The 23,295-nt window shown below is 36.4% G+C and overlaps 1 protein-coding gene across 1 annotated transcript in view; it reads left to right on the forward strand.

Annotated features, from left to right (window-relative positions):
* LOC114360124 (nose resistant to fluoxetine protein 6) overlaps positions 1 to 15,555 on the forward strand; it is a 72,886-nt gene extending 57,331 nt beyond the window's left edge. Inside the window, exons 8-13 of the mRNA XM_028314703.1 lie at positions 443 to 598; positions 1,388 to 1,885; positions 2,092 to 2,261; positions 5,251 to 5,427; positions 9,762 to 9,958; positions 14,906 to 15,555. Of these exons, the coding sequence (XP_028170504.1) occupies positions 443 to 598; positions 1,388 to 1,885; positions 2,092 to 2,261; positions 5,251 to 5,427; positions 9,762 to 9,958; positions 14,906 to 15,034 (1,327 nt within the window). The 3' untranslated portion in view covers positions 15,035 to 15,555. The remainder of the gene's footprint in view (positions 1 to 442; positions 599 to 1,387; positions 1,886 to 2,091; positions 2,262 to 5,250; positions 5,428 to 9,761; positions 9,959 to 14,905) is intronic.
* Positions 15,556 to 23,295: the final 7,740 nt, after the last annotated feature.

The following is a 23,295-nucleotide window of genomic DNA, read 5'->3' on the forward strand; positions in this document are numbered from 1 at the left end:
CCGATTTCGATAAAAGACTGAATGGACCACTTCTCTTAATTAAAAACTATTTGAATTAACCATTACGGTAGGCACGCAATATTCCTGGGAACGATTTTCATTGTAAAGTTTCGTAGTTATTGTGGATTTTACCAAAATGTTCAGTTGCAATTACAAAACTTTCTGTCGTTTAGGATTAGCTTAACTGTATTTACTTAGTAATGATTTTGACCCTATATTAACAACTTAATTGTTATTATCTACCTGTAAAGCCCTTTACCCAAAGTAGCGCAGGTCACGCAACGAGCTAAATAATACTCGTATAATGTATGATGATTTAATTTGATATTCTACTAGTGATATAGTTAGTTTAAGACACATTTTAAAAGAAAGATAGGAGATAGGCATGCAAATGAAGTTCTCATATAAATACTCGTACCAATGCCAATTTACTTTTGTCCAGATTTCTATCAGTGATGTGGGTGATCATGGTGCACACCTACCTGACGGTGTTCTTCATCGGAGACAACAAGACCATGCGAGTGGTCACCGAGAGGAACTTTTTCTACCAATCAGTGGGCAATGCCTCTTACTGTGTGGATACATTCTTTTTCATCAGGTGAGTTGCTTTTGATTTTTTGTGATAAATATTTATCTTTATAAAAAACCTTTTTAGTGGCTTAAGCCCGTGTTTTCATCGAAGTGGGAAATTTTATGTCAGAAAAATCCATTCATCTCTTCTTTAACAACTTTTTCAATCTGCTTAGAATCACGTTTTAAATATTTTTTTCAAGGTAATTGATAACAATATTTCATTGTAATTATATTTTTATTTAAATTAGTCGTCCCTACCTAACATTTAAACCATTAAAATTCAATGAAAGCAATTAATTTGAGAGCATCGCTAAAACAATGGATAGCAATTCGTGGACAAAATTAAACTGTACAAAAGGCAGTTTTATTCCCGTTAAGCTGATTGTGATACTCGTAATAATTTCCGTTCGATTGGGACTATAAAATGCGATTGTGTGTTTGTTACAGGATCTTATAGAATTCTAGGTATAGACTATTCATATCTGCAATTCACTGTCGGAAACTCGACGGTTTAGTTCTAAAGTCGGGCTATTAACAAGTTCTATGTTATTCCAGCGATAAACGCCGGATTTTCTACACGGAAAATGTACTTGCATTTCACATAAATTCACTTGACATATTCAATCTCGAAGCGGTTGGTCGTTCTAGTCTTTTGTAAAGCTGTGTAATGTAGTGAGCAAATAGTAGGAAAGCTATTCCATTCGAGTAATTTTAAGTAACCTCAACACGGGCCAAGAGTCCAAGGTTTCCCCTGTATTCTCGCTATTTAAGCAATGAATGGAAGGCTTGATTAAATAAATCATTTTTCTTGCAGCGGGCTGTTAGTGACAGTGCTCTTCCTCCGAAGCGAGGATCGCAAGAACGCAAGGAGAGCCGAAAAGAAAGACAAGCAAGATATAAACAAAAATATCAACGGTTTCACCAACTCCGCGCTATCGATCTCCGTGATCAGCCAGCAGTCGTTCAAAGAAGACTTGCTTGACACGAAAGTCAAAATCTACAGGAAAGGAGAAGTGTTGAGGATAGTGAAATCGTTTTTCGTCTTGTTCTTTTACCGGGTGGTAAGACTGACGCCCGCTTACGCCTTTGTGATTGGCATTACAGAGGTATCTCTCAGGTATATCTACAACCAGTCGGTGTTCGACCCTGCCATCCCGGACCACATCACGTGCGACCACTTCTGGTGGAGGAACCTGCTGTACATCAACAATCTGTTCACGAACCGCGAGATGTGCATGGTCTGGTCGTGGTACATGGCGAACGACACGCAGTTTTATGTGGTCGGCATAATACTGTTATTAATTTCTGTGAAGTAAGTGGAATTTCAATTGCGAAGAGGAGTTGCCGTTCTATTCTGGAGCTCTATTAATTTTATACATAACTTTAAGCGAATAAATTAAACTTCAAGCAAAGTAGATGCTATAAATACCTTTATGATAGCTTTTAGTTCAGCTTTTAATTACAAATATTTGTTCGTTTATTGATCACCTTATATTAATCGAATTAATTATATTCTAGACATCCGAAACTCGCAGCAATATCGCTCGGTATGGTGCTATTAAGTTCTTGGGCGACGACGATCTACATATCGGTGTGGCACGAGTACAAAGCGCGGATACAGGAGCCCTTCGAAATGTTCGACTCGCTCTACGATAAACCTTGGTCTAGGATCGGACCCTATTTGATCGGTAAGTCGAGATTTACGAAAGAAAAATCTTTGAGATTCCGCTTTTTCTAAAGAATCCAAACAAAAGCTTTCTTATGATCGCTTTTCCTTGTCGGTACAAAGGAAATAAATTTGTCCTGCGTGGTCGTCCGTAACTCTTCATAACGCGCCCTTGTATAAAAATAGTTTCAGTGAGATAAGCTTTCGAAATACGTGCTAAAGGAGGATTGAGGAGAATTGATGTCATCCCAGATGAAATCACCTCTACCGCTGGTCGTATTGATAAAGATTTCAGAGCTATGATAGCCGGCCCCTTAAAACCGACATAACTCTTAAGTGGCTGCCGTTTTATTACGTTCCTCATCGATTTCGACAAAAAAGCTGTAGTTTGGGTGTAAGGACATATCGGATATCCCTTTCGTAGGTCAGCGAGCCCATCATAATGGCGTCTCGCAAAAAGCAAATGGGCGGCCGAACAGTTTGATAACTCTGCGGTCCCCATTCACTCGAGATATCCTTTTGAAATTAGAAGCTGTTTATCTGCGGAACGAAGTTCCAAATGCGATAATTCATTGTTATCAGACAAAAGAATGTTCGAAATGAGCCCGTTCATTTGGGTTTTCATACCGCTTAAACTTTGATATCAATCACAGCCTATCTAAGTGACTAAAATTAGTCTTCAAGTGAAATTGACCTTTGGCACAAAAGGCCAAAGTCGTAAAATAAACAAGTTTATTCAACTTAGTCTACATAGTTTTGCTAATGGCAATAATAAATTAATTAATAGAATAACTTTGCAAAGTGCCTAATTTTTTTTAAAGGACTAATAGAAAATGAGCGAGTATTTTGATCAAATTGATTGTTCATAAGTGCCTCATAAAGAAGGAAGTGGGGCTAGTAAAATTCAATGTACGTGCGACCTACAGGGACCTATCGCACTAACTTCCAATACACTTGAAAAGGCAATTGTAGTAAATTGTGTACCAACTTCGGGGAAATAGGAAGCAATAAACCAGTACTCTAAAATTTAAACGTTAATGTTGGTACTGCACATGGACGTCTATATATTTACCCAACTGCGTTTTACTGGTACGTACGTCATATATATTTACCCAACTGCGTTTTACTGGTACGTACATCCGTATTCCGTACATGAAACATTTGGCATTATAAAAAAATAAGTTATAAAAATCTGAATAAAAATTGCGAGCGGTAAAAAATCTACACCCGTTGTAAATATGCAAACGAGTTAGCATGATTGACACAGTAATTTACAAAGGAGACCGTTTTCATCAATAAATAAAATACAAGTGTAAATTCTATTAAACTTTTACGGCACTGACGGGATAGCATCAAAATGTTTAATTCCACATGCAGGTCACACGTATTTGCTTAACACTTCAATACTCACATTTAATTAACGTTTACCACTAGCTTCTGTGTGGCTAGCACGATAAACATTCGTCTTCGAATCGTTTGCGTATTCGAAAAAATGTGACATCCAGCCTTCAAATTAAACGATAATATGTCGATCTCGACTGTCTAAATTACTGAATTCACTTTAGGTCAAGTTCACAGGGGCGCTGATTAAGTTTTCATGCTAAATTTTTGGCACCGGAGGGTTCACCTTTTATTTGTAAAGATAATAAAATATTACTGCATAAAACTCAACTGTGTAGAGATATCAGAAACTAGCTGTGCTAGCAACTTTGTATGCGTAGTAATGGTTTTCACTGACAATCCACATAGTCACCATAATCTCATTTCTCAGTCTGTAGGTACAGCCATTTTAGGCATTGTTCTACTCACTCATTCTTTCCTAAAAACATGAAAACGCACTCACGTTTTAATTTTGTATGGTGATTACCGAAGTTAATCAATTATGCCCGGTAGCGTCAATAGGCATTGCTAAAATTTTGCAAACCATTCAGGGCAATTATGTTGACTCATCAATTTTATCACCACACGCAATCAACCGCTGTTGATTTGCTTTGCTCAACCGAGCTCTTACGTTTATTTTGATATTGCATAAATCTGAACATAAACATTGATTGAAACAACTAAGTTTCACTGACAACTTTATAGTGCAAGCATTATGTATATAAATACGCTTACACAAATAATACTCACAACCTAATCTTAATGTTATAAGAACTAAAACTACTTGCGCATCGTGTAGGTCGAAGCAATTTACATAATGTGGCGTAAACCAATAGATCATACTTGATTTCAGTATAATAGTCTATATGCCGTGTACTTACAGGCATAGCAATCAGGCACTATAATTAGACATCATATAGACTTGGCAATTACAGGTTGCTCAGTAATAGTGTTATTGATTAATTGCTTTAATTAAACTGGTTTGAGCCTAAATTTATGGAGTTTACCAACAATAATTGCTTTCGTAGCCAACAATACACATGGAAATTGAATCACACACCATTATTGTAGAGATTACTCGAATCAGAAACATGTTATTAAGTTCGAAGTTTGATGATGTCATTAACTTAATTAATGAATTTATTTACGTACCAACGGCTCTACCTTCGTAGAATTGTGTTGTATTATCAGCGCTTCCTTTGGAAACTGTGTTTTCCCGGATCCAAACAAACACCCAAAATTATAGAGTTCGAACCATGAAAACTTGCATATAGAGAAATATGAGATTAAATGTAAAGTAAATCAAAACTTGATTTGAATTTTCCAACTTTTTGTATATCCAAGCCTCCAAAAGGACTGCTTGGTCGTGAACTTTCCAATATTCACACTTTCAAATAAACAAAGGTTTAATTGATTTGAATAAATTAGCACTGTTTCTGGGGGATAAATCATTCATACAGGCCGCTGAAAAAATTAAAATGTAGTTATTATCATGTTATCTAGTTAGTAATAAAGTTATTTTCATGTTATCTAGTTAGTATAGGTAGTAGGTACAATAAATATGGAAGTACATGGCATAAATGACACCTCGTTTAATTTAGTTCATCAATAAGTTCTTCTCTGGTTTCTAGGTATGATGGTGGGCTGTTACCTGCACAAGACAAAGTGCAAGGTCCGCATCCCATACTGGCTGGTGGTGGCAGGCTGGGTGGGGTCCCTGGCCATCGTCGGCAGCCTGATCTTCGGCATGGTGGACGGCTACTTCGAGGTCTGGCCCACGGCCTTCTACGTTAGCGTTGGACACACTGGTAAGTGGAACATAATTGTTAACCTTTTTCAACCCTGGACACCAATCACAATATTATTGTTAAGGCTTAAGCTCTAAGGGGAGTGAGAGTGGATGAGAAAATAGCATTTTTCATAACTATTTTTTTTTTTCAAAAGCAATTTCGATGGGACGAGCGTGTTGTAAAGCATGGCATGTTAACAATGTAGACAGTGAGATTTTCTTTATCTTCAATTCTGGGTTAAAATATACAAGTATTATGCCTTACAGTAGTAGGAACATAGGTCCAATCTTGACTGACTTTTCTTCATTCTAATTCAAAATACCCAATAGTAGGTACTAAGGAACTAAAATTCTATAGATAATATCTGTAATTCCAAAGCTGAGAATGCACAGCTTAGTGCAGCAGCCGCTGGATAAACAGACTTTTTGTTGGCAAATAAAATACTTTTTACTTTTACTTTACCTGACGAGTCTAAACCAATAAGAAGAGAATAAACATTGTTTATTAAATCACGGAGAATACTTACTTAAACGTAATTTCCGTCGTTCTGCTCGACGGAACGAAGCTTGGTATCAAAACCGCATAGATCCCGAGGCATCATTATTAATTTTGCAAATGCCTTGTTACGACGCACGTATTCGATGTAAAATGAAGTATCCACTTTTCTCAATTTTGTATTAATATTGAAGTACAACTGTGATAACCTCTCATTTTTATTAATTCAGTAAAAAAACTCATCAATTTCGTTTGAATTAATGCTCCGCTTATTTGTGAAATTGAAATATGAGTAATTCATACATACTGTTGTGTGTTGTTACTAATATTACTTTTCTGAGTGTAAATAAATCTGTAAGCTTTACGAGTAATTTGTTCCAAATCCAGCACGTAATTTCATGTCAGAAAACGAATAAATATTTAACTGCGGGTTTTACGGCCTCTCATAAAATCTGTAAAGTGAGTGTACCTACATGATTATAATTTGGTTTATTTACAGTACCTACTATCAGTCTATTGGTATACATAATACATTTAAGAGCTCCATACATTTTTGTTTTCAAATCAAACTTAGTACAGATTTTATAATAGCTGACACACCCATCTATTGGACTTAATTATGTACTTCTTATGTACTTTCAAAGCTCAGTTCAACTATACATTTTATATGGTAATAGAGTGAAAAAAAAACATTGGATTTACTTTCAACACCAATGCGTAGCATTTACCTAGTTAAAGTCTATAAAATCAGACGTGTTATCGCCCTAAAGCCAGTCTAACATCACGACCGAGAGCAACCAATTTTTGTGACCAATAAAAATCACTGAAATGTCATTATCATGGCTTCTAAGCCGTTCATTTCATTTTAGGTTATTGATTTTAGTTCCCTAGAAATCCCTATGAAATGTTTGATTAACTGTAACTGGCGTCGTTCGTCGCAAATGAAATGTTGCTTGCGACAGCAACTCTCTAGCTACAAAGCAATCCAAATTAATATTAAACATACCCGAAAGATAGGTTATATGAAAAGCGAAATTATCTTGAAGTGGATTGTAAAAGATTTAGAGCAATCAATTTGTGTCGGTAACTTCTTTCATGGGAGTCAGTCGATTTTCTTTTCACATCAGACTATACATTTTACAGTAAAACGCTCTTATCACAACTGCTTAAGATGCCACAATGCTTAACTTGATGTGCTGTCGTCTGAATCGTCTCTTGCACAGGCAAATTAATGATCTTTCACACAATGCACCGAGATCCTATTATCGCTAACACTGTCCTTTTGTCGCTAACTCCTTTCGTGATTAATCTGCGCTCATCTAAAATTCAAATTGAGTTGACCTTAACCCTAATCTTGCCGTGGTCTCGTATCAAAGGCCCCATCAATTGCTGTCGTTCCATTTTGTCTGTCAATACTACGATTAATTCCACTCGATTTTAACGAGGATTAACTCTGGCGCTTTCTTGAATTCAATTTGAAATATTTAATAAATTATGAACCGTTCAAATGAATGTTGGTATCAGTTTTAATTAATATAGAGCAGTTGTATTCATCATGTTGTTGATATTCATCATAGAAGATTTAATAAAGCATATACCAAAAATAGATTTGACACTCAGTGATGATGTTTGGTAACAGCGTAAGGGATAGGTAATTTGTTTGCTGATAAATTCAATTGATTTTTCTAAAAAAACTTCTAAAATTTCCTCATACCTTAATCCTTATCATCAGGAAGATTGAGGTGACACGCTAATTTAGACTTTCAAAATAAAAATAAACTTCCGAAACACAATTAAACTTGACCTACCAAATTTGCATTAACTTCGGCCACACGACTCATCCAGGACGGTAGGACAAACCCGGGCCGCTTGGAATTCCGGAAACATCTCCCTTTCATTACAACGTGAGTAGTGTAATGGCGGACTTTGCGGAAAGAAAATTAGGCTTGTCCTTAGATAGGTACTTAACTCGACACAATGGGATCGGTCACGTCAATGTGAGCTTGTATTTTCAGATTACGCTCAGTACCTAATAGCTCCCTTAATAGTTCCAAAACGAATAATCCATTTCTGTCGTTAAACAAATACTTATTTGTTTTTGTTAAAAATTGTACTTAAACAGTTTGTTATTCAATCAGATGGAAGAAAAAAACTGTTGATTTGTTTCTATTGTTAATATTTATTTACTACACAAAACTTATGTATGCTCTCGGTCTACCTCTACAATCCAGATCTACTTGTAGGTAATACGTACATACTTACTCATAGCAATTCGATTGTCAACCAGCTAAAAATTAAGCATATCTGCGCTTGGATTCCTGTCTGTCTAGTCCGTTTCGAAAGGGGAACTCTGACAATCTAATTTTAGAGCAGCTGTAGTTGACTGAACATTCCTATACCTATCCAAAGCACATACCCGCATAGAATTAGGCCATTAGCAGTCGATCACACGCAACTAGCCCTACCCAGAACCCGACAAAGGTTTATTATCCCTTTGATTATCGCCTGCTTTGAGCCACTTTACACTTCACGGGTTCTGTGTCCGATTTCACGGGCCACGTTATATTTATTGCCGAAGTAAATTATAACAACGGTCTCCGAAATAATATTGCTTCGGGAAGCCCAGTCTACCGCCCACAATATGTACCGCCTTATCGTGGAAAAGCACTCGGCCTAGCTTCATAACTCATATCCTATTTCACTAGGTAATATTATTGTGTACTGTAATATGTTTTGTCTAGTCTAGGTTATTATACTTACATTATGTTTCTTGAGGTATAGGAGATCATAAACACTTGCTGGGTTTAGTGGATTCATATTAGACGTGAGCTTTTTATAGCACGCGTCGTATACCAGTAGGTATGTATTTGACAGCTCTTATTATTAAATGTAAAGGGTAAGCATAAAGTTAAAGCTCTATTATTTCACCTGTCATTTGTGGAAACAAATTACCTATACCAAAATAAAGATTTCGTAAATGCTTCCCTGTCCATAAATCACAATACCCTAACGTTAATTTACCGTTGGGAATACAAAAGCTTTTGACTTTAATTGTCGTTTCGGATTCGACCGCATTGTGTTGAAAATAAAATGTATTTATAGTAGGTAGGTAAAGATACCTATTTTGCCCCAATTAATTTCAGTTTCTACGATTAGATTCAAGTTTTGAATACCACAAAACAAACGCAAAGAAATAGAAGAATCAGATATTGCTTTGGTTCTACTCGTATTTTATGGCCATCAGATTTCTCATCTCTCCCGTTTATTCAATGCGGCCGGGATATTCGTCTGGATCGCGCTGATTTCGCGGAGGCTGCGATGTAAAATAGCGAGATTCTTTTTAGACGAGCACTCACCGATTGGCCTACTTACATTCTACGAGATTTGATCTGTGTTCTTTCTAAAAGTAGCTTTTATTAGGATCGATATAAGAAAGAAGATTAGTTAACCTTCACCGCCAAAAACGCGCCCCTCTGGGCGGATAGCAAACAAGCGTGATTGATGTTCACGGCCCAACCCATACTTGGCTGAGTCCCTTATTAATTTTAAGATTGGCTTGATATTTTTACACAACAAAATCATTAAACAGATTCTTTACATTTTCAAAACAAGTAAGTACTTAATTAAAATATGTGGTTTATTATAAGCAATAACCCAAAATGGTTACTAATACCACATTCCTACAACTTATGTGACATATTATCATCCTCTTTTTCAAACTGGTATTTTGTTACCAGTCTTTTTCATTTGGCTTTTGATTTACACACATGCTGCTTTTGATAGAGTTTCTCTCAATTTTCCACAATTAAGAATTCTGAAAAGGAGCTATCGTGTATTAACGCCATACTTTATTCCAGCATGGGGAGTGGCAGTAGCGTGGGTGGCCATCGCCTGCTGCTGCGGCTACGGCGGGCTGGTCAACTCGCTGCTGTCGTACCGAGGGCTGCTGCCGCTCAGCCGGCTCACGTACTGCGCCTACCTCGTGCACCCCACCATCATGGTCTTCACCTGCTTCATGCTGGACGGGCCCTACCACCTGCAGAACTCCACTGTGGTAAGTCATCATCATTGGCGTGGGTGACCATCGAGTGCTGCTGCAGCTACGGCGGGCTGGTCAACTCGCTGCTGTCGTACCGAGGGCTGCTGCCGCTCAGCCGGCTCACGTACTGCGTCTACGGCGGGCAGGTCAACTCACAGGGAGTTGAACAGCCCATTATAGTTATCGCCAGGTCTAATAAGAAATGAGGATTGTTTTAGGAGTTTCATGAACACCTATAGAACTTATGAATTCTGAGTCTAGAAACGTCCGTTTGCCTAACATAGTGTAACATAGTTTGCCTAGATGTGCTATAAGGGCACAGCACCTAACGAAGAGAACTTTCCTATTATAATTTCCCGGTCTCCCATTACTACGTAATTGCATTGTCATTACAATGGATAAAGTTACCATTAAACTGAATTGAAATGCTGGTAGTTATGTTCATTTATGGCGAGCAATTTCAACGAATGTAAAAAGTTAACCGTTCGATGAAAATTAAAAACACTTTACATTGACATATTACATTATGCATTCAGCCCTACTTCCTATTTGAATACTGTATTTTATTTGTTATTTTGGTTTGGTTTATTTGTCCATTGTTTGCTTCTGCACAACGAATGCTTTTTACATCCGTACATAAATCAGAGAATGTTTTTCAATTTTAAAATATACGTCGAGAATGAAATTCGAAAAACATTTGTGTCTTTAAAAATACAATACTGTGCTCGTCTGCAATCGTCATCCCAATTGTAAAACTCATATCTGTTGAGAACAATTAGAGTACTCCAGCCCATGACATTAAATTCTGTGGATATTATATCGATCTACATCGCGTGCTATATTATCTCCATATTGACAAATCCTCGACATAATAATAAGAAAGAATTTATGAGGCCAAAGAGATAACCCGCGCTCATGATGACCTGTATCATAAAATCACGGACACCGTTTTATGTGAAGCCTACCGAGGTACTGGAGACAGATTAAGGGCTCGATAGGCAGGTATCTACGCTATCAGCCATTTATTTTCATGTTTTACATTATTTATTTTTTATGACATTCTTGATTAGGTACTAAATCTCAGCATAACTCTTGTCAAGTTATTTTACGCTTGCGTTGAACTTTAATACATTATTATTGCGTACTTAGTGGTAGTGCGAGTTATAAAAGTTCTCAGACAATAGATCTTAAGAGGGGACCTACAAACAGGACTCCTTATTACGGCGATAAATCTTTCACTCCTCTGCAAATCGTGAAGTTGAAGATTACGCCCGAGACAAACATTTTAATTAAAGATTAACACTTCTCTGTCAGAGACCACTTCCCGCTAAATTAAAATTCAGAAATAGATTTATCAGTTACTTCAGTCAAGATAAGTTAATAACTGAAAACACATTGAATCAAGTTCGTTCGACTGGATTTTCATAAACAAGATTTCAATTATAGCTGCAGTGATTGTGATATCCTGTTTGCATGAAACAGCTGGCACTGAAATTAAGTTTGACTTGCAAAAGCAGTGGGAGTATTATTTAGATTTAATTTGAGATCTTATACAGAGAAATCGACGTCTTTATTTTTATCATCCTAACACAGGGCAAAATTACAATAAAGAAGGGGTAGTTTCTTGAAACTTGATAAGGGGTTCTGATGAGGCTCAGACTCGGCTCCACTATATTCCACATCAATAAGTGGTATACTCCCTTCGAAGAATATGAGCTCTATGCCTATTGGTATAAGAGCATTGTATCTATGCGAAGGCATAGTTTGAAGGTACCGACTCGTGACTGATGAACGCGTTCGTTAGTGTTGCCGGCAGCTGCTATCGATTAGTTTATAATATCGCTTGTTAGGTATTAAACTTGGGCGTTAGATTGAAGTAAACACAACAAGTTAATACATATTGGAGAATACCAATTTCGTTTCTTAGAAACTTTTAAAGTAAGCACAAACCTAGTAAATAATGTAATTCAACTTAGAGAGGTGAACGGGAAGCGTGAAACGTAATATAATACTAAAAACAAACCTTAATAAATTAATAAAAGAAACCTTATTCGCTTTTTGATCAGCACATCTGATTTCAACACCCATTTCAATACACAACCACTTAGTGGATTTATTTCTTACTTCCTGTGTCTTCTGTAAAATAAAATCATCATCGATCGATCATCGCTGGACAGCACTATCGTTTTGTTCAGGACGATTAATGGCACAGGCTATGTGCGCTGCTGGACGCGAGATAAGTGCCACGGTCAACACTAGACTAGTGCTTGTCGCCGGGTTTGCTTCTGTGACGGACAATCTGTCTGTAACAATGTACCGGCTTCTACATACAATGAATTGTGGTAAATCAATAGTGGAGTTGATGTTGTGTCAATAGTGGCACATTGTGATTCTGAAACTATGTTACACACTCAGCACATTAGGGTAGAAACAAGAACTACTTATTTGGACTTCTAATATCTTGGTAAAACCTCAAAATCTTGGTACCACCAGATAGCACTTAATAAACATTAAGTCTAGTCGGCAGTCTTTAGTAATAAATAACTGTCGTAGTGTGACCTAAACTTCTTTCACAATTTGGGTAAGACACGTAGCCTACTTTGGACGAAGTCTACTAGAATACTTATGCGTTAACTATACCCATAACTAACGCAAAATACTCATTTGACAACACAATACCTAACCACATTAAGCGTTTAGTTCCATTAATGTCGTAGACGCGAACATTAAATATTAAGCTTCACTAGACAATACACAAAGTTAACTTTATAGAGACAGACAATTTAATGCATTCATCTTCTCAGAGCTCAAATAATTTTCGTCTCTAATATTCATTATTTGGATTGCTCCCGCGAAACTACGAGAGCGCAGTGAGCAAACTTTCGTATACGTCTTCAAGTAGAAATGCATTGCGGGCGAAGTTTCAGAAGCAGCGCCGCTCGCAACCATTTGACAGCGGTCAAATAAATCCCCGATGCTGAATAAATCAACCACACTTTCATACTCCATGCATATAAAGTGGCGGAAACATTCACCTATTTTTGTTGAGCTAGAATTGCGGATAAACTGGCATTGCGATGATCTATTTTCCTAAAATATTTCAGTTTATGCGGAAATCAAAATATTGTTTTGCATTTTACTTCCTTATCTTTGATTTTCCTTCCTTGCCCGGAATGCCCGGTCTCCAATAGGCTTTTCAACACCATCGTGTTTCAAAAATATTAAACAAAGTTGTTTTTTCATTATTCCACATTAATATTACAAAGCTGCTTTCAAGAAAAAGAGAATACCATTTGTCGCGCCGAACACATTTCGTAAATAGGATTGCAAGTGGTACTTACATTTATGTTTTCTAGGCTTACAAGGAGCAAATCATATGAGAAATTGCACAGTCTGGGCGAAAGCTGAAGCTCATTTGATGTTACGAATAACCCAACGCGCCTTTTTAGGGTTCCCGACAAAAGGTGACAACGCGGTCCCATTACGAAGAGACCACATAATGCCGACCCGTTCGTCTGCCGCAGGGTTTTCAGTTATTATATGATACAAATTGCTATTGCTGGTGCTACTACAATAATTGTCAAATATTTTACACAACATCTAGGAAACCCTTCATTTACTAGTCCAACATGAACTTGACCGTTTTATTCTTCAACCAGCTATGATTAAAGTTTCAAAGCGAGTGCCCCAAATAAATAATCTCTTGCTCGTGTTTTGGAAGTAACTGTACCTCTAGTAGGAAAAACTTTCGAGTTCGTTTCGTTGCGTATTCAAAGTGTCATCGAAAAATTTTGTATGAAAAATTAAACAGCGCCCCCTAGGGCGGCTATAATATAGGGGGCGCTGTTTAATTTTTCATACAAAATTTTTCGATGACACTTTGAATACGCAACGAAACGAACTCGAAAGTTTTTCGTACTAGAGGTACTAAACTTAAATGGACATTAATATTCAAAGAGCTCGATAATTAGATATGCAAAATATACTTTGTTTACTTAAATCTCTGTTCTTCTATCCTTGAAACATAAAGCTGAAAATAAACGGAAAACTAGAGCTTTTTATTTCACTGTCCATTTTAAGTGCATTTACTTATTTAAAGTACTCTTGAAAGAAAATCTAAATAAACATAATGGCTCTTCTTTGTCATTGTGAAATACATTTTTCAGGACTACTCAACACTATTCATCAGGGACTTCTAAATTATTCAAATATTCAAAGAAAAATGTGTCTGGCATCCTTGTATAAATATTTTATAATGTTAACAATTCTTATACATACATACAAATAATGAATGTCTGTGTGAAAAAGTACAATAGGGAGAACTTTCTATAAGAAGGTATAAGTATTCCCATTGTTATATGCCTTCACAATACAAACTTATTACTTTGATTATTACATCTATAGGAATAGACGCGGTAAATGTGGTTTAATAATAGTTCAGACAATATTGGAGCTTTGCTATAGCTTTATTACGTCCCGCGGCAAAATGGCGTTATTGCGCGCACCTCCGGCCGCATTTGCATAGCAATTTGAAGACACTGGTGTCTTTACACAACCTCTAATGCAAAAGCGATGTAACGATAATACGCACGCTGACTTTTGCAAACATGAAAAATAAATACGATCACATTATATTACACGCATAATAGAGCCGTTTTTGATGTAGCAAAAAGTTAAATGTGACTAATTTAAACAAAAACATGCGAGCAGACTATAGAAATGTCAATGAACCGTAAATTGTGCTTCCAATTTTATTGTTGTACCACGTTATGTTGCCATGTTATAATCTTGGTTAGAATTTGACTATAGTTACGGTCAAAGTTAGGTGGTGCAACTCAGCCATATTTTATCCTTTTATATCTTTCAGTTTCAATGTCAACATTGCCCTATTTTCTTTCAAAAGGGGATCACACATAATACTTTGACTAGTAAAATATTTAATGGCTCTTTACCTCTTTACAGATCACAACATACGCCGGTTACGCCGTGCTAGCGTTCCTGGCTTCCTTCGCCATCTCCATCGCGTTCGAGGCGCCGGCAGTGCGGATCATCAGGATCATCAGTGGGGGGCACAAGCACAAGAGCCAGTGAGCACAGGCTGTGGTGATCAGTGTAGCATATCAGTGTCGGGCCGTGTATTCACTCGTAACAGCAGAAAATACTGTCATCGTAGTACTCAAATTATTTGATTTTATTAATGTGAATTTTAGTCACATTGTGATAACGTAGCTTTAATCTGCTTTTTAAATTGGACAACTCAATTTTTAGAAGATTAATCCTCCAGCTACTGAATATTCAGATCACACAAATATTCGGATTCCGCTGTGACTAGCACAATTAATTTATGAAAATTATCACACAATTGCTGGGATAAGTTATCTCTGTCTGTTACAATGCCTGCAGTTGAATACGCGGCTTAATATAAAGTTAAATTGTAAAGGTTGTGTTTCACACCTCCACAAATATTTGTATAAATGGGTAGAATATAGTCCAGTAGCCTGGGCTGGCCTCATAATGATGTAGTTAAGATTGAATTAAGTATTACCAATTAAACAGCAAGACATAGTAATGACGAAAATATTGATAAAAAATATCATATGAAAAACAACAAATCTGTTTACCGAAAATTATGACATTTTGCCACTTCCTAATACAACTTTAAATTTTTCAGGAAAAGTATCCATGGGAATATTTTCTCAATCATGGAATCTTTGTCTCAAGTCAAGCCCAATCAATTTGGTAGAAGAGCCTTTTTAGACTTAATCTCTTTGCAAACATTACAAAGATAAGGTATGTTAGTGAAAACAACAGACAACTTTACAATTTGGAAATAGCATTCCGTAGTCCAGTTGCCTCAGAGATGCGCTGGTATTGCGCAGCTCGTCGTTAACCCAGATGTTAGGCTGCTCGAAGTTTAGCCAAAAATTGAGACACTACACAATGTATTACGTTCACGTGCGATGTTGCAGTTAATTGACTGAACTTTTTATAACGTGGCTGTTAATTGGTTTCAATGGCATTTCAAGGACTCGTATTAAACCAATGGAACAATGTAGTACATTGTGAAAGACTAGACTATAAAAGAGATCGGTTTGAAAGTTATTAAAGGAAATTATTAACAAAATTGTGCCTTAGCTAGAAAGCTAAAATTCGATACATTCAATTTGCAAAGACCTTATTTATTGGTATAATAAAGTCAGTAACATTACCGACTGACACACATTGAGTACGGCTTGATAACGTGGCTTGAAATATGTAGGGGCAGATAACAGTGGCTCATGCCACATATCGATCTCGCAGTTTACCCTCATACACTGGGCAGATACCTTCAGAATATCCAAGTAGGATATTGAAAAATGTGGCAAATCGTAAGACCAACATTGTGATTTAAATTCAACACGCGTATATAGGCCGAAGATAGCCGTAAGGGAAATAACAACATAGAATGGATAGATTTTTTAATATTTCCATAACATGATTACTGAAAACGTGAATAAAATATTTATATTCAGAACCTTTTACCAGCGTTAAATAAAAAGTAAATATATCATCTTATTTAAAAATAAGTAGGTGCTTTAAAAACAACCATGTCATTTCCATCTGAAATGTATGAAAAAATAAATAAATGGTTATAACCTCTTTTCTTCTTGCGACCTGCAATGATTTATTGAGGCAATAACCGATAAGCCAACCATGTGGCTATTGACCAAAATCGGTTGGTGTTATCATTTCTCCACAGAAAGGAACTTTTAATGGTAAACATTTATTTTACTGTAGTCTAGTCACTTAAAGCGAAAATTATTAAGTAAATAAAAAATATAACTGAAGTTGATGCTGAATATTTTTTGAGGTCAAAAATTATCATAAGGATCACAAAGGTCCATATTTTATTATTATATTTGCATTTTTATTAGTGATGTTATATTAAGTGTAGGCATGTATGATCCGTTATTGTTCTCATAATAAATTAAATTGCGACACGCGCGTGTCAGGATGGGTGTCATAACAAATTACAGTGATATAGGGACGGCGTTAAACGCGAAAAAGCAATTATAATAATAAAATATATTTTTATTAAAGAAAAATAAATCCGTTGTTACATGACATCAAAAAATATAGAGCTCTATTTCTTGTAGTCTTTTAGAGTTCAATTTGATCTGCAGAACATGTATTAATTGTGTTCACAATATAATATTAGGAGGTGGCAATTAATTAAAAATATATTTTACAATTTAAATTAAAATTAAAAATTAAAATTCATTTATTTCAGGCAAGGGCCCATAAAATTTCAATAATAATTTAACCATTTTGTAATATTTTAAATTGGAACCAATTAGCCTTTACTATGAATTAGGTAACCGTCATTCCATAACGTGTAAATAGCTAAGATAGATATAAGAATGTGGAAATGTTACCATTTGTAAATACATTCAATAAACATATTTAAAACTGAAAAGCTTAGCCTATTTACAGAATTCTCTTTTATAAACAACAAAATACCCGCTATCCTTAATTGTACGAAAAATTTTAACAAAAATACGAGGGATTCCAAAGCTCTTGTTTCCAAAATCCCGGTCCTAAATCAGCAAATGGGGTGAGATCAGATACGTGAGCTTTTGTGTCGACGTGCTCAAGCTCGAGGAGTATCGGTTCGCTGGCTCAGCACGTTTATAATCATTGATATTTGAAACCCCTGACAACGCCATAAGGTTCCAAAAAAAACGACACAAAAGGACACCAAACAAGTCTAGCAGTATGTCAGTAGAAGTTGGACATTTTCCAAGTGATGAAGATAATTTGACTTGCGACATTATATACTAATGATTATGAGTAGGTACTAGTAGGTACTTATACTGAACTCCATAGCATAAATAGTTTTGGATGGACTGTATGAAAATTGACTAAAACAGCCACTGAAGCATCAGTGATGTCAAAATATTTCGGCTTGCAATCAACAACACGTTTTCTCAAATTACTGGGTCATCAAAGTTTGGTGTCAAACTTATTGCTTTGCAAGGTTGCCTAAGTTTATTGGCGCGTGTGTATAGTTCGTGTTATAGTTTGTGGTATTGTATTTTCCAATTTGTAACGCCTGTATTCACAAATATTACTATGAGGTCTCACAGTGCGCGTGGACGCACAGGGTGACACACGAACCAATCATAGAGCTGTTTTCAACGCTGTGCGTTCGATTTTCTGCTTCACTTAAGCATCGTTTGTGAATACGGGTGTAAGTATGATGAGTAGGTTGGCAATAGACAAAAGTAATATTTCAATAAAATAATCCTCTTTCTCCAGCGTAAACACTCAGTTTATTACAATATAAATACGCTGACTAACGACAAAAATTTTAGTCCCCGCAATATTCCATCCCGCAAAGTTAGAAAAGCTGTCGCTCGGAAAAACTCCGTGCGTCATTCTGTTTACAGCCGGCGAGCGGAAGCTAAGCCGCGTGCGGGCAAAGCGCGAACGTTACGCGCCCTAGCCGGCTAATGTGGGTATTAACGACGGGGCTTTAGGATAATTATGTTCGGGGCTGGTTTAATGCGTGCGCATTAAAACATACATTTTGTTTTGGCAACTTTGGCTTTTAAGTTAAGCATGCAATGTGCAGTATCCTGGCAAAATAACGTGAAGTTGAGAAAGGTTCTACTTTCTATTTATGGATTTGAATTATATTAGAAAACGATGTCCTTTGAAATTAGATACCCAAGTGTAAAAATTACGCCACCCTGATTATAATGCATCAGTGAACAGGAGAATTCCCGAAACTTCCAGGCCTTCTGCGAAAGAAAATTGTTTGGCGCGGGCGCTCATCCGATCCGTGTTGTCATCAATCTTCCCGGCTATACACGCTCCAAATTAGATTTTTAAATTGATAGGTTTACAATTTCAAAGGACGGGGACGACTCCATAATTTCAATTCCGAATAAAATTAAACAGGATTTCATTCGGCAACGACCTATACTGTATCTATCTAGAGTGGCTTTAGAATAAGTAGGTACATAGTCGTATACCTACATATTAAAAGCAACTTTTTTTTACTTATGACTGATGCCAGTGTTTCACCTCAAAGTCACCATAAGTGAGTGATAATAAAATCTAAGATGGAGCACGTTTACCCAGTAAATATCCATTTACACGAGTCTAAAAAGCCTGAGAGCAGTGCAATGTGCAAACGCAGAAAACTGTCCGTGAAATTAAAAGGAAGAAGAATACGTAAATACACTTTCTTCTCTTGTTTTTTCACTTATACTTAAATAAACACATTACTTTTTTAAGTTCATGAACATTATTTCCTCGGTCGTTAGAGAAACGTCTTGTTGTTTCCCGTTGAAAAGCTCTGCAAGCTTTTAAGCTTCCTTTTAAGGTGGTTGCAGTTACAAAATGAGCTAAAAAACAAAATAATATCCAACAACCAGTGTAATTTTACATTTGCTGCGCAAACCTTTGAGTATTATAGGTAGGTACAACAGTGAATGGTAAGTGAGTACCTAGGTAGGTACTTTAACTTCAAGACCCTTTGATCGTAAAAGTATTCTCATAGTAAAAGCAAAAATTTTACAAAGAATTCCAATATTAGGAGAAAACTGCGGCTTGAAGCGTGGGCAAATAGCGAATCAACTATTTACTCGTATTATAAGTAAGTACGCAACGAGATTCAATTTCTTGGGTAGGTACTAAAGTCACTTACGAAGCTATTCCTAAATGTAACTATAGAAACAACCAACACAACACATTACACATTAATAAACAGTAATACATACTTTTTAAAAAAAATTGACAATTATTACATTAATAACCAAACTATCATAAAAAAGACTGAATCAAATGCTATGTTATGTTTACACTATGTTTGTTAGGAAAGATCAGGACTTCAGAATTTTTCCATTACCCACAATAAACTGTGAAGCCCCAAGACAGTGAAGCGATGACAGACCTAAGCCCCGCGAAAGATTGGGAGATAAAGTATGTGGCATGCGTGCTATAATGCTATAATGTTCTATTCGGAGAGCTTTATTTGACAATAAATATACAACCAACACCCCATATCAAGTAGGTAATATACATGATCGAAATTTTAAGTTTTCCACATGTATTTATCTACACTAGAATTCACCGGATATCTGGGACAACCAAATAGAAATTTTTAATATTTTGCATATCCATGACAAGTCTGTAATAGTCACTCTTAGGCAAATAAAATACTCACGCTTGTATGAACTAATTTTAGTTACCAACTTTTAGTTAACTTAGAACAATATCTTTCAATTTTTGTACATAACTAGGTACTCTAAAGAAGGGTTCAGTATAGTACTAAAACCGAACGGCTGTCGAGGCCGTAACGGCCAATACAAAGTATTAAGTTGCCACACCTCATAGAACACTAACGGACTGTAAACTGAGTTAGATAGATATAAAAATTGAAACTTATGGCTATTGCCATTTATGGTGGTCCCTTGCCCTTCAGCCAAATGGAGCAGTGAATGAACTGCATGCTGGAGGCCTGAGATAGATTACCTACATCGAAATAAAATATTTCTTTTATTAATACGTGTAATGTTATAACAGTTCATCAGTGTATCAGTTTATATCCTAGCAAATGACTTGAATTGATTTTACAGGGGAAAGCACAGATGTTTGAAATAAAAACCTCTAGATGTATCCATTCGATATCCACTCTAGGTATTACACAAGTTTCCATGGTTCTACGTTTATCTCAAACATGCGAAAAATACAAATTGAAAATAGTTCATGCAAAGGAGGCAAGAATGTCGCATTTGACGGATCCTTTCACGAATAACGTACAAAAAGTCACATAAAGCCCCAAAGGGATCAGTGAAACTGGAAGGGATTGAAGGAACAACTCGACACTATTAAGTGCTATTGCTTGTTGTTGCCCTGAGCCAATAAATAAGTTCAGAATAAGAGCTTTGTTAGTTCCTACCCGCAAGGAAGTGACATGGTTAGATAAATAAGACGCTGACTAATGTGCAAACGATGGCGATGTGGTTGTAATAAATGCGATTTTGCAACGAAAATTGTATCTTCTGATGTTCTGTAGTTGTACTTGTTAATAAGCAACTGCCTCTGTCGAATAACAATACATAAAAATAATACTAATTCATCAGTTATTCGCTGTTTGTTTTGCCAATAACTTTGTGTCGTTTAAAAATAAAAGATATAAAAAAGGAACGTAATAAAACGTCCTAACATTGTATAAATTCATCGGAGCTTTAGTGGAAAAGGTCACAACGTGCTACAGCACTGCTACGTGTCATTTTAACGTATTTGTCACACATCTTTAGGAATATGCTAATTTAAATTAGCTTAAAGCTACACAATCTTAACGCTAAGAGTAATTTTAAGCCGCACCAAATAATACGCAATAAATATTTCGCTGAAATTCATAAATTTGAATAATGTATCGCAGGGATTATCTTTTATGCAAAAGCCATACTCAAGAGCTGAAATAATTCAGTGTAATGGCCTCTTGTTTAAACGAACACCCTCGACGCAACGTGTAGCCCAAGATTGTGCTAATTGCTTTGCCGCTTCCGCGCAAAAAACCACTCCGGCTGTTAATTAAAGACATTTTTGTTCCCTTAATGGCGGCAAGCCGTTTCATTACGGGCTCGATCCCATTGCACCTCGCAGCAAACACGATGGACTGCTGGCTTGTCACCCTATAAATTACTTTTACAACCAACTCAACAAATTAATAAGCCATTTTAAAAGCGGCTCCTAGCCACTCATTTGAATTAATTTCAGCACTTTTAAAAGTCCTGAGATAATATTACAAACAATAGCAATCTTAGCAATTCATCAAAAGCAGCTTTTGTGGCGTTGTGAGCAAGAAAGACAGCATCATTATATTTTCGCGACGTAGCTCCTGAAAATGCAAAAATATTTTAAGAACACCTGGTCCTGAGCTTCATCCCTCTTCATTTACCCGTAACTCGTTGCAGACACAGAGAATAAATCCGTATCAAGAGTGGCACAATTCACAAAGCCTTTACATTTTGAGTACTGAAAGATGGCTCATTGTAGGTTTTATCCTGTGATAAGATTGAATGTTACGTCTTATTTTCAGTTAAATAAAGTAAACAAGGATAAAGGCACTTTTGTTCATCATACTGTTTATCTTTGTTTTCGCTAGAATATCTCCTTACTTGTCCTGTATTTTCTATTTAAAATAGGTAGGTATTTTTGCATCAATGCATAACAACTTATATGTCGCAAGCGGCAGCTGTCTACCCATGTAGACTAATCAAAATTAAATGGCCTCTGGAACTGTAATTTCAGGTTTGTCTATGGATGTCAATCATTCCCGTTTTGTGTCAGAAGAGAGGAATCGCCTTCCAAAATAATATTTGTACCTATTTGTACCGTTTTAGTGCTTAGTACGAGTAGGTAGTTCGACGACATCGAATCTACTGATGCGCAATCGCTGAAGAATTGCTGCACTAGCATCTCTGTGTGTAAAGAGCCTAAAGGGCCATGAAGATAGCTCACGAAAATCCTATTTCGTCTGAATAATGTAAAGCAGGTCTATAGGCATCTGATGCTGATAGAATTTGCAGAATTAAATTGGACCGAAATGGATTTGTTTCTTCCAAGTCGCTGAAACGTGAAAAGAACCCTGTTTATGAGACTTGGCGGGTTTATTGTTCAAATGAGAAAGAGTTTCTGGAATAGAGTCACGTAGGAGATCGCTTAACTTGCGTAGCGTCGAAGGGTACATACTCTAACGAAATCAAGAAGCGCCTTCGAGCATTTGATGAACAGTCGACTGCACATCAGACATTTTTAGTGCAAAATAGCACTTATTGCAACTGAATAAGGTACTACAGTGTTGAGCCTGATATGCTATTGTCTGTAAGTACTCTAATGAGGTTATCAGGGCCCGCAGCTCAATACGTTTGCTACAATTTATTGCGAAAATTTACTCAAATGGCTTTCTGATACGAGTTAAGTATGGAGTGTTGCAACAAGAATATGTAATTTAATTTGATTAAACTAGTCCTTAGTTGCTAAAACATAATGTTTTAAGAGTACGAGTACTTCGTGTTTAATTCTTGGAGATTGGAGGCCTTTGGGCACCTGGATCTCAGAGGTACAGAAAATCAAGAAACCCTTGAATCATGCTGATTATAGTCAAACATGAAAAGAGCATGATCACTGCATAATAGTAAATAACTAATAATAAATATTTATTCAACTAAGGTAAGGAGCTCAGATTCTCCAAGATTAAATACTTTCCATTACATTCAAGACGAAATTAAGGGAGAAAATTGTATGTAAAAAGTTAATAATACCGTTAAACTTGAAGATTGCAGCCGAACTACCAG

Source organism: Ostrinia furnacalis, unplaced genomic scaffold, assembly GCF_004193835.3.
Source record: "Ostrinia furnacalis isolate ACB-3 unplaced genomic scaffold, ASM419383v2 OfSCF0319, whole genome shotgun sequence".
Lineage (NCBI taxonomy): Eukaryota > Metazoa > Arthropoda > Insecta > Lepidoptera > Crambidae > Ostrinia > Ostrinia furnacalis.